The sequence below is a fragment of the Schistocerca americana genome, chromosome 10, assembly GCF_021461395.2.
Source record: "Schistocerca americana isolate TAMUIC-IGC-003095 chromosome 10, iqSchAmer2.1, whole genome shotgun sequence".
NCBI classification, from domain to species: Eukaryota; Metazoa; Arthropoda; class Insecta; order Orthoptera; family Acrididae; genus Schistocerca; species Schistocerca americana.
The window spans coordinates 80,756,900-80,769,975 of record NC_060128.1 but is presented as its reverse complement, the minus strand read 5'-3'; the positions used below and the strand labels follow the sequence as shown (position 1 = coordinate 80,769,975).

General features: G+C 46.3%; 1 protein-coding gene across 1 annotated transcript in view; it reads right to left on the bottom strand.

Annotated features, from left to right (window-relative positions):
• The window catches only part of LOC124552598 (E1A-binding protein p400-like), a 47,867-nt gene extending 35,725 nt beyond the window's left edge, over nt 1-12,142 (bottom strand). The window contains exon 1 of the mRNA XM_047126923.1: nt 12,015-12,142. Within this exon, the coding sequence (XP_046982879.1) occupies nt 12,015-12,077 (63 nt within the window). The 5' untranslated portion in view covers nt 12,078-12,142. The remainder of the gene's footprint in view (nt 1-12,014) is intronic.
• Between the last annotated feature and the right edge of the window lie 934 nt (nt 12,143-13,076).

Genomic DNA, 13,076 nt, shown 5'->3' with positions numbered 1-13,076 from the left:
AGCATCAGTCATTGCCCACTCCATCTCTCTGACCAAGGCTCGTGCTGGATCTCAAGCATATACCTTTTAACCTCATAGCTGTCAGTATGATAGAACAACTGCAATTCAGGATCCCCATTTCACTAGCACAGAACTACCCTTCTCCTACACACAGGTCAAAAGTTGCCGGTTACTCACTGCTATGACACTATTTTAACAGTGAGCTATTGGCAGTGATTGGTGAGCATATTACACCTCAGAGCTGGTAGTGGGTGGAGGGCTGACATCATAGGTGTTGCATCTCCACCATTCTGTCACCAAAGTCCACTCCTGCACAACACTCGACACAGCCTCTCTTTTTCTAGCACATGCGCAAATCTCATTCCCTCTCCAATTAAATATTCCCAAAGAATCTGTGAACACGCATGGATCTCTGTTTCATCTCACTCCACATAGTTCAAATCTTTTTAATACATTTCTCAGCCTCCAGTCTTATAAATAGTATCACATCCAGTTTTGACTGTTTAGCAAATTGTCATCAGATGATTTGACTTAAAGAGAGGAGAAGGGTGGAGATAACAAGACACTGGAAAACTAAATTACAGAATTAAACTAACTTTTACACACAACTACACATGCCTGAATACGTTACATAACTTCTCGCGAAATTACAGCTGTACAAGCCAGGAACTATCATATCTGTATTCTTAGTGAATTTTGTTTTATGGGATTTAGGCCATGGTCTAAGGCATATTTCTATTAATAATATTTTGTCTCGTAATGCTGGAGATGTTGCACCAGTTTGGTTTACTGAGATTGTTTCAAGTTTGAAACTGCTGTCCGAGTCTTTGAAGCCTGTGATGATGTCTCCAGCATTAAAGATGAAGCATAAGGTAAAGAAATATCTCTTGGGCCACAGCCTAATATATATATATATATATATATATATATATATATATATATATATATAATAGAGGGAAACATTCCACGTGGGAAAAATATATCTAGAAAGAAAGATGATGAAACTTACCAAACAAAAGCGCTGGCAGGTCGATAGACACACAAACAAACACGTGGAATGTTTCCCTCTATTATATTCATATCATTAATTTGAAGCCAACAATCACGTTTGTTATTGTTATCGTTATTGTTATTGTCACTGTTACATTTCGAAGTCTTTTCTGTCGTCTTATTTCCTCCTTCTGTTTTTGCCAGCAGTTTCACTTTCTATTCACCTTCTCCCTTTTTTACCGTAATCCAGTATACAATTTTATCCCGTCGATATACACTCAATAATACGTAATAATACGCAAATCACTTCGAAACCATAACCAAAAAAAAATTTTTTTTTTTTTTTTCCCCGCTTTGCTGCTATAAAATCCACCGTTTCCAGTCCACAAACAGTTCCTTTTAGCTATTAAACAACCCTTTCGGCAGTTTTAATAACTTTTGCTTTATTTCCATTTCCGTTTTTCTCACATCACCGATCATTTTTAGCCGCTTCCCACAGGTTTTAACGTCATTATTTCTTCATCAAACAATTGTTAGCTTCATTTCCATAATCTGCCACCACCAAACCACTCCTTTTAATACATCCTCACGTAGTTTTTTCGAAATTTTCCCGAATTTCTCCACCCTTTAACGTGTTTTGGCGGCAACACAACCACCTAACCTTTATGCACATCATTATCTACCTACACAAGTTCACCACAGGATCAACATAGCCCAGCCCTAACCAACCCTTTTTCGCCTTTTTTCACACCAGATCTCCATTTGCTTTCTAATTTTACCTTTATCTCTCCCCATATATTTTTTCATATTTATTTTCATTTTCATTTCAGCCTCGTGTTCCACTTTCCACCTTCTAGTACCATGTCACCCTCACAACACCTTCACAACGACCCCATTAAGTTTTATTTACATTCCCTCCGCAAACATGCCTTCGCCCTAGCCAGATTACACTCCCATATTTTATTTTCTCAGGCTTGTCTGACATTTGGCATCACCCCCAAAGGCCTCACACTTAAAGTTCCCATCTCTGGCTGCAACCCTTCTTTCCATCAGTCCCTATACCAGTTCCAAACCAAACAATCCATTGCCCTCACCCACCTAATCCTTCACCTACACATCCACTCAGCCAATCAACACGCCCATCAACTCCTATCCTTTATAAAAATCCTCAATCTTTCCTCTCCCACATCCACACCTGTTGTTCAGAGCATCCTCCTACAGGCCAACCGCAAATTAGAACAGCATGCCACCCTCCACCTTAAAAAACTATCCAATCTCCTGGTTTCCCACCTCCGGAAAGGCAACTCACTCACCCTTCACAACCTTTCCAGCAAACCCCAACCTCCTCTCATTGCACACAAACCCAGTCTCTCCCATCTACTCAATCTCCCACTTCCAGCTCCACTCCCTCCAAAACCTCAAAATTCCAATCAACGCAATCTGGAACCACAACACCCCAATTCAGTAGTTAACCTTTCCTCCAAACCTCTCTCCCAATCCGAAACCTCTGTCCTATCCAAAGGCCTCACCTTCAGCCCCACTCCCAGATTTAACCAAACAGCCCTCGTCAAAGATTTACTGTCCTACACCCGTACTCTCTGCTGGAAATATCACTTTGCCACGAAGAAAAATGATCCTAATCCTACTCCTAATGATCCAATTCCCCAAGACACTATCCAAATTGAACCATGCCTGGAACAGTTCCGTCCTCCGTCACAGCGGGACCCACCTCCTCTTCCTCAAAATCACCCTCTCCTAACCTTCCAGGAATTTCTGACTTCCAGCCTTGCCTCTCAATCCTTCTCAAAAAAAAAAAAAAAAAAAAAAAAAAAAAAAAAAAAAAAAAAAAAAAAAAAAAAAAAAAAAACCACCTTAATCCTACTCCCAACATCACCACTGCTGAAGCCCAGGCTATCCGTGATCTGAAGGCTGACCGATCCATCGTCATTCTTCCGGCGGACAAGGGTTCCACAACTGTGGTACTTGATCGTCGGGAGTATGTGGCTGAGGGACTGCGTCAGCTTTCAGACAACACTACTTACAAAGTTTGCCAAGGCAATCCCATTCCTGATGTCCAGGCGGAGCTTCAAGGAATCCTCAGAACCTTAGGCCCCCTACAAAACCTTTCACCCGACTCCATCAACCTCCTGACCCCACAAACACCCCGCACCCCTACCTTCTACCTTCTTCCCAAAATTCACAAACCCAATCATCCCGGCCGTCCCATTGTAGCTGGTTACCAAGCCCCCACCGAACGCATCTCTGCCTACGTAGATCAACACCTTCAACCCATTACATGCAGTCTCCCATCCTTCATCAAAGACACCAACCACTTTCTCAAACGCCTGGAATCCCTACCCAGTCTGTTACCCCCGGAAACCATCCTTGTAACCATTGATGCCACTTCCTTATACACAAATATTCCGCATGTCCAGGGCCTCGCTGCGATGGAGCACTTCCTTTCACGCCGATCACCTGCCGCCCTACCTAAAACCTCTTTCCTCATTACCTTAGCCAGCTTCATCCTGACCCACAACTTCTTCACTTTTGAAGGCCAGACATACCAACAATTAAAGGGAACAGCCATGGGTACCAGGATGGCCCCCTCGTATGCCAACCTATTCATGGGTCGCTTAGAGGAAGCCTTCCTGGTTACCCAGGCCTGCCAACCCGAAGTTTGGTACAGATTTATTGATGACATTTTCGTGATCTGGACTCACAGTGAAGAAGAACTCCAGAATTTCCTCTCCAACCTTAACTCCTTTGGTTCCATCAGATTCACCTGGTCCTACTCCAAATCCCATGCCACTTTCCTTGACGTTGACCTCCACCTGTCCAATGGCCAGCTTCACACGTCCGTCCACATTAAACCCACCAACAAGCAACAGTACCTCCATTATGACAGCTGCCACCCATTCCACATCAAACGGTCCCTTCCCTACAGCCTAGGTCTTCGTGGCAAACGAATCTGCTCCAGTCCGGAATCCCTGAAACATTACACCAACAACCTGAAAACAGCTTTCGCATCCCGCAACTACCCTCCCGACCTGGTACAGAAGCAAATAACCAGAGCCACATCCTCATCTCCTCAAACCCGGAACCTTCCACAGAAGAACCCCAAAAGTGCCCCACTTGTGACGGGATACTTTCCGGGACTGGATCAGATTCTGAATGTGGCTCTCCAGCAGGGATACGACTTCCTCAAATCCTGCCCTGAAATGAGATCCATCCTTCATGAAATCCTCCCCACTCCACCAAGAGTGTCTTTCCGCCGTCCACCTAACCTTCGCAACCTCTTAGTTCATCCCTATGAAATCCCCAAACCACCTTCCCTACCCTCTGGCTCCTACCCCTGTAACCGCCCCCGGTGTAAAACCTGTCCCATGCACCCTCCCACCACCACCTATTCCAGTCCTGTAACCCGGAAGGTGTACACGATCAAAGGCAGAGCCACGTGTGAAAGCACCCACGTGATTTACCAACTGACCTGCCTACACTGTGAAGCGTTCTATGTGGGAATGACCAGCAACAAACTGTCCATTCGCATGAATGGACACAGGCAGACAGTGTTTGTTGGTAATGAGGATCACCCTGTGGCTAAACATGCCTTGGTGCACGGCCAGCACATCTTGGCACAGTGTTACACCGTCCGGGTTATCTGGATACTTCCCACTAACACCAACCTGTCAGAACTCCGGAGATGGGAACTTGCCCTTCAGCATATCCTTTCTTCTCGCTATCCGCCAGGCCTCAATCTCCGCTAATTTCTAATTTCAATTTGCCGCCGCTCATACCTCACCTGTCTTTCAACTTCATCTTTGCCTCTGTACATCTGCCCCGACTGACATCTCTGCCCAAACTCTTTGCCTTTACAAATGTCTGCTTGTGTCTGTGTATGTGTGGATGGATATGTGTGTGTGTGCGAGTGTATACCTGTCCTTTTTTCCCCCTAAGGTAAGTCTTTCCGCTCCCGGGATTGGAATGACTCCTTACCCTCTCCCTTAAAACCCATATCCTTTTGTCTTTCCTTCTCCTTCCCTCTTTCCTGACGAGGCAACCATTGGTTGCGAAAGCTAGAATTTTGTGTGTATGTTTGTGTTTGTTTGTGTGTCTATCGACCTGCCAGCGCTTTTGTTTGGTAAGTTTCATCATCTTTCTTTCTAGATATATTTTTCCCACGTGGAATGTTTCCCTCTATTATATATATATATATATATATATATATATATATATATATATATATATATATATATATATATATATATATTAGGCTGTGGCCCAAGAGATATTTCTTGGGGTTTAGGCCATGGTCTAAGGCATATTTCTATTAATAATATTTTGTCTCGTAATGCTGGAGATGTTGCACCAGTTTGGTTTACTGAGATTGTTTCAAGTTTGAAACTGCTGTCCGAGTCTTTGAAGCCTGTGATGATGTCTCCAGCATTAAAGATGAAGCATAAGGTAAAGAAATATCTCTTGGGCCACAGCCTAATATATATATATATATATATATATATATATATATATATATATATATATATATATATATATATATAATAGAGGGAAACATTCCACGTGGGAAAAATATATCTAGAAAGAAAGATGATGAAACTTACCAAACAAAAGCGCTGGCAGGTCGATAGACACACAAACAAACACAAACATACACACAAAATTCTAGCTTTCGCAACCAATGGTTGCCTCGTCAGGAAAGAGGGAAGGAGAAGGAAAGACAAAAGGATATGGGTTTTAAGGGAGAGGGTAAGGAGTCATTCCAATCCCGGGAGCGGAAAGACTTACCTTAGGGGGAAAAAAGGACAGGTATACACTCGCACACACACACATATCCATCCACACATACACAGACACAAGCAGACATTTGTAAAGGCAAAGAGTTTGGGCAGAGATGTCAGTCGGGGCAGATGTACAGAGGCAAAGATGAAGTTGAAAGACAGGTGAGGTATGAGCGGCGGCAAATTGAAATTAGAAATTAGCGGAGATTGAGGCCTGGCGGATAGCGAGAAGAAAGGATATGCTGAAGGGCAAGTTCCCATCTCCGGAGTTCTGACAGGTTGGTGTTAGTGGGAAGTATCCAGATAACCCGGACGGTGTAACACTGTGCCAAGATGTGCTGGCCGTGCACCAAGGCATGTTTAGCCACAGGGTGATCCTCATTACCAACAAACACTGTCTGCCTGTGTCCATTCATGCGAATGGACAGTTTGTTGCTGGTCATTCCCACATAGAACGCTTCACAGTGTAGGCAGGTCAGTTGGTAAATCACGTGGGTGCTTTCACACGTGGCTCTGCCTTTGATCGTGTACACCTTCCGGGTTACAGGACTGGAATAGGTGGTGGTGGGAGGGTGCATGGGACAGGTTTTACACCGGGGGCGGTTACAGGGGTAGGAGCCAGAGGGTAGGGAAGGTGGTTTGGGGATTTCATAGGGATGAACTAAGAGGTTGCGAAGGTTAGGTGGACGGCGGAAAGACACTCTTGGTGGAGTGGGGAGGATTTCATGAAGGATGGATCTCATTTCAGGGCAGGATTTGAGGAAGTCGTATCCCTGCTGGAGAGCCACATTCAGAATCTGATCCAGTCCCGGAAAGTATCCCGTCACAAGTGGGGCACTTTTGGGGTTCTTCTGTGGAAGGTTCCGGGTTTGAGGAGATGAGGATGTGGCTCTGGTTATTTGCTTCTGTACCAGGTCGGGAGGGTAGTTGCGGGATGCGAAAGCTGTTTTCAGGTTGTTGGTGTAATGTTTCAGGGATTCCGGACTGGAGCAGATTCGTTTGCCACGAAGACCTAGGCTGTAGGGAAGGGACCGTTTGATGTGGAATGGGTGGCAGCTGTCATAATGGAGGTACTGTTGCTTGTTGGTGGGTTTAATGTGGACGGACGTGTGAAGCTGGCCATTGGACAGGTGGAGGTCAACGTCAAGGAAAGTGGCATGGGATTTGGAGTAGGACCAGGTGAATCTGATGGAACCAAAGGAGTTAAGGTTGGAGAGGAAATTCTGGAGTTCTTCTTCACTGTGAGTCCAGATCACGAAAATGTCATCAATAAATCTGTACCAAACTTCGGGTTGGCAGGCCTGGGTAACCAGGAAGGCTTCCTCTAAGCGACCCATGAATAGGTTGGCATACGAGGGGGCCATCCTGGTACCCATGGCTGTTCCCTTTAATTGTTGGTATGTCTGGCCTTCAAAAGTGAAGAAGTTGTGGGTCAGGATGAAGCTGGCTAAGGTAATGAGGAAAGAGGTTTTAGGTAGGGCGGCAGGTGATCGGCGTGAAAGGAAGTGCTCCATCGCAGCGAGGCCCTGGACATGCGGAATATTTGTGTATAAGGAAGTGGCATCAATGGTTACAAGGATGGTTTCCGGGGGTAACAGACTGGGTAGGGATTCCAGGCGTTTGAGAAAGTGGTTGGTGTCTTTGATGAAGGATGGGAGACTGCATGTAATGGGTTGAAGGTGTTGATCTACGTAGGCAGAGATGCGTTCGGTGGGGGCTTGGTAACCAGCTACAATGGGACGGCCGGGATGATTGGGTTTGTGAATTTTGGGAAGAAGGTAGAAGGTAGGGGTGCGGGGTGTTGGTGGGGTCAGGAGGTTGATGGAGTCGGGTGAAAGGTTTTGTAGGGGGCCTAAGGTTCTGAGGATTCCTTGAAGCTTCGCCTGGACATCAGGAATGGGATTGCCTTGGCAAACTTTGTAAGTAGTGTTGTCTGAAAGCTGACGCAGTCCCTCAGCCACATACTCCCGACGATCAAGTACCACAGTTGTGGAACCCTTGTCCGCCGGAAGAATGACGATGGATCGGTCAGCCTTCAGATCACGGATAGCCTGGGCTTCAGCAGTGGTGATGTTGGGAGTAGGATTAAGGTGGTTTTTTTTTTTTTTTTTTTTTTTTTTTTTTTTTTTTTTTTTTTTTTTTTTTTTTTATCCCGTCGATATACACTCAATAATACGTAATAATACGCAAATCACTTCGAAACCATAACCAAAAAAAAAAAATTTTTTTTTTTTTTTTTCCCCGCTTTGCTGCTATAAAATCCACCGTTTCCAGTCCACAAACAGTTCCTTTTAGCTATTAAACAACCCTTTCGGCAGTTTTAATAACTTTTGCTTTATTTCCATTTCCGTTTTTCTCACATCACCGATCATTTTTAGCCGCTTCCCACAGGTTTTAACGTCATTATTTCTTCATCAAACAATTGTTAGCTTCATTTCCATAATCTGCCACCACCAAACCACTCCTTTTAATACATCCTCACGTAGTTTTTTCGAAATTTTCCCGAATTTCTCCACCCTTTAACGTGTTTTGGCGGCAACACAACCACCTAACCTTTATGCACATCATTATCTACCTACACAAGTTCACCACAGGATCAACATAGCCCAGCCCTAACCAACCCTTTTTCGCCTTTTTTCACACCAGATCTCCATTTGCTTTCTAATTTTACCTTTATCTCTCCCCATATATTTTTTCATATTTATTTTCATTTTCATTTCAGCCTCGTGTTCCACTTTCCACCTTCTAGTACCATGTCACCCTCACAACACCTTCACAACGACCCCATTAAGTTTTATTTACATTCCCTCCGCAAACATGCCTTCGCCCTAGCCAGATTACACTCCCATATTTTATTTTCTCAGGCTTGTCTGACATTTGGCATCACCCCCAAAGGCCTCACACTTAAAGTTCCCATCTCTGGCTGCAACCCTTCTTTCCATCAGTCCCTATACCAGTTCCAAACCAAACAATCCATTGCCCTCACCCACCTAATCCTTCACCTACACATCCACTCAGCCAATCAACACGCCCATCAACTCCTATCCTTTATAAAAATCCTCAATCTTTCCTCTCCCACATCCACACCTGTTGTTCAGAGCATCCTCCTACAGGCCAACCGCAAATTAGAACAGCATGCCACCCTCCACCTTAAAAAACTATCCAATCTCCTGGTTTCCCACCTCCGGAAAGGCAACTCACTCACCCTTCACAACCTTTCCAGCAAACCCCAACCTCCTCTCATTGCACACAAACCCAGTCTCTCCCATCTACTCAATCTCCCACTTCCAGCTCCACTCCCTCCAAAACCTCAAAATTCCAATCAACGCAATCTGGAACCACAACACCCCAATTCAGTAGTTAACCTTTCCTCCAAACCTCTCTCCCAATCCGAAACCTCTGTCCTATCCAAAGGCCTCACCTTCAGCCCCACTCCCAGATTTAACCAAACAGCCCTCGTCAAAGATTTACTGTCCTACACCCGTACTCTCTGCTGGAAATATCACTTTGCCACGAAGAAAAATGATCCTAATCCTACTCCTAATGATCCAATTCCCCAAGACACTATCCAAATTGAACCATGCCTGGAACAGTTCCGTCCTCCGTCACAGCGGGACCCACCTCCTCTTCCTCAAAATCACCCTCTCCTAACCTTCCAGGAATTTCTGACTTCCAGCCTTGCCTCTCAATCCTTCTAAAAAACCTTAATCCTACTCCCAACATCACCACTGCTGAAGCCCAGGCTATCCGTGATCTGAAGGCTGACCGATCCATCGTCATTCTTCCGGCGGACAAGGGTTCCACAACTGTGGTACTTGATCGTCGGGAGTATGTGGCTGAGGGACTGCGTCAGCTTTCAGACAACACTACTTACAAAGTTTGCCAAGGCAATCCCATTCCTGATGTCCAGGCGAAGCTTCAAGGAATCCTCAGAACCTTAGGCCCCCTACAAAACCTTTCACCCGACTCCATCAACCTCCTGACCCCACCAACACCCCGCACCCCTACCTTCTACCTTCTTCCCAAAATTCACAAACCCAATCATCCCGGCCGTCCCATTGTAGCTGGTTACCAAGCCCCCACCGAACGCATCTCTGCCTACGTAGATCAACACCTTCAACCCATTACATGCAGTCTCCCATCCTTCATCAAAGACACCAACCACTTTCTCAAACGCCTGGAATCCCTACCCAGTCTGTTACCCCCGGAAACCATCCTTGTAACCATTGATGCCACTTCCTTATACACAAATATTCCGCATGTCCAGGGCCTCGCTGCGATGGAGCACTTCCTTTCACGCCGATCACCTGCCGCCCTACCTAAAACCTCTTTCCTCATTACCTTAGCCAGCTTCATCCTGACCCACAACTTCTTCACTTTTGAAGGCCAGACATACCAACAATTAAAGGGAACAGCCATGGGTACCAGGATGGCCCCCTCGTATGCCAACCTATTCATGGGTCGCTTAGAGGAAGCCTTCCTGGTTACCCAGGCCTGCCAACCCGAAGTTTGGTACAGATTTATTGATGACATTTTCGTGATCTGGACTCACAGTGAAGAAGAACTCCAGAATTTCCTCTCCAACCTTAACTCCTTTGGTTCCATCAGATTCACCTGGTCCTACTCCAAATCCCATGCCACTTTCCTTGACGTTGACCTCCACCTGTCCAATGGCCAGCTTCACACGTCCGTCCACATTAAACCCACCAACAAGCAACAGTACCTCCATTATGACAGCTGCCACCCATTCCACATCAAACGGTCCCTTCCCTACAGCCTAGGTCTTCGTGGCAAACGAATCTGCTCCAGTCCGGAATCCCTGAAACATTACACCAACAACCTGAAAACAGCTTTCGCATCCCGCAACTACCCTCCCGACCTGGTACAGAAGCAAATAACCAGAGCCACATCCTCATCTCCTCAAACCCGGAACCTTCCGTGCCCCACTTGTGACGGGATACTTTCCGGGACTGGATCAGATTCTGAATGTGGCTCTCCAGCAGGGATACGACTTCCTCAAATCCTGCCCTGAAATGAGATCCATCCTTCATGAAATCCTCCCCACTCCACCAAGAGTGTCTTTCCGCCGTCCACCTAACCTTCGCAACCTCTTAGTTCATCCCTATGAAATCCCCAAACCACCTTCCCTACCCTCTGGCTCCTACCCCTGTAACCGCCCCCGGTGTAAAACCTGTCCCATGCACCCTCCCACCACCACCTATTCCAGTCCTGTAACCCGGAAGGTGTACACGATCAAAGGCAGAGCCACGTGTGAAAGCACCCACGTGATTTACCAACTGACCTGCCTACACTGTGAAGTGTTCTATGTGGGAATGACCAGCAACAAACTGTCCATTCGCATGAATGGACACAGGCAGACAGTGTTTGTTGGTAATGAGGATCACCCTGTGGCTAAACATGCCTTGGTGCACGGCCAGCACATCTTGGCACAGTGTTACACCGTCCGGGTTATCTGGATACTTCCCACTAACACCAACCTGTCAGAACTCCGGAGATGGGAACTTGCCCTTCAGCATATCCTTTCTTCTCGCTATCCGCCAGGCCTCAATCTCCGCTAATTTCTAATTTCAATTTGCCGCCGCTCATACCTCACCTGTCTTTCAACTTCATCTTTGCCTCTGTACATCTGCCCCGACTGACATCTCTGCCCAAACTCTTTGCCTTTACAAATGTCTGCTTGTGTCTGTGTATGTGTGGATGGATATGTGTGTGTGTGCGAGTGTATACCTGTCCTTTTTTCCCCCTAAGGTAAGTCTTTCCGCTCCCGGGATTGGAATGACTCCTTACCCTCTCCCTTAAAACCCATATCCTTTTGTCTTTCCTTCTCCTTCCCTCTTTCCTGACGAGGCAACCATTGGTTGCGAAAGCTAGAATTTTGTGTGTATGTTTGTGTTTGTTTGTGTGTCTATCGACCTGCCAGCGCTTTTGTTTGGTAAGTTTCATCATCTTTCTTTCTAGATATATATATATATATATATATATATATATATATATATATATATATTTTGAAGAGGGCTCTGTGTCCCCCTACGGCAGTTGTCTAGTCTGTGTAAATTCCACATATTCTCTGATTTCAGCTTCGATAATGGCCAGTTACTAGCCAAAATAGGGATCTGCTCTAATGAAGCTAAAATGGAAACAACAACTGATTGCAGCTCTTTACCATTTTGAAACAATGAAACCGCCCGATTTTGTGAACAGTCCAAATACCTGCAGCTGTTGCTGCTGCTGCTGTTGCTGTTGCTGCTGCTGCTGCTGCGCAACGTGCAGCATCGACGCGACAGTCTGCGGAGGCACCTTGCGCCTCTTGCCGCCAGCCTTGCGTTGCGGGAGCGTAGCCTGCGCGCCGACGGCATGGTGACCGTGGTGCACGGAAGCGACCGACGTGGCGACGCGGTGGTGCTGGTGCTGGTGGTGCTGTTGCTGCTGGTGGTGGTGGCCGTGCTGCGGCAGGTGCTGCTGGGGCGCGGGCGCGGGGGCGGGCGCGGCGGCGGCCGCCGCCTGGTGGGGCTGGAACAGGTCGGCAGCCGAGGTGGGCTGCTGCAGGACGCCGCCCGCGGCCGCCACGAGATGCGGGATCTGCACTGCCGTCGTGCCGTCCACCGCCACCACGCCCGGCTGCAGCAGCAGTGGCGCCGGTAGTGCATTCACCAGCACCGTCGCCGGCACTCCGACCGCAGTAGGGATCACCTGTAGGAATGTAAGTGGAGCTTCAGTTTTATATGAGCACTATACGGAAAGTCCCCTAAGTGATAAAGTGAACACTGGAGAACCCAAATCAAATTTGTTAAAAAAAAATCTCGAAATCAGTACTTTGTATTTCTTCTCTACATAATCACTATTCATATATCTTAAGTAGCTGACAGATTGTCTCCACATAAAATTCTGCTCTCTGAGATTTCAACCTGACGGCATCTCGAGTTTCTGTCAGAGTCAAAGTCTTTGAAGTCAAACCAATTTTCTGCACAGAAACCGAGCCTGAGCTGTACTGCACACACTCAAAAAATCCTGTTAAAATAAGGCAACAGTTCCCCTGTTTGCAAGGCAGAGTGTGACTGAGGGCTCTCGTGTCAAAACACAATAGTAATCGAGAGGCTGTGTCATTTGTTTTGTACGATCTTTTTCATATTCTTAGCCTCGCAGCCAGTTCCGTTATTTATTCCCCTTCTATATCTAAAATCCAAAAGAGATATTCCTTTTGCAGCCCAAAACACAATAACTGTAACACTTCTGGTTGACAGAAGTGGCCTCGCTTCTCCTGAGGCTGTATGA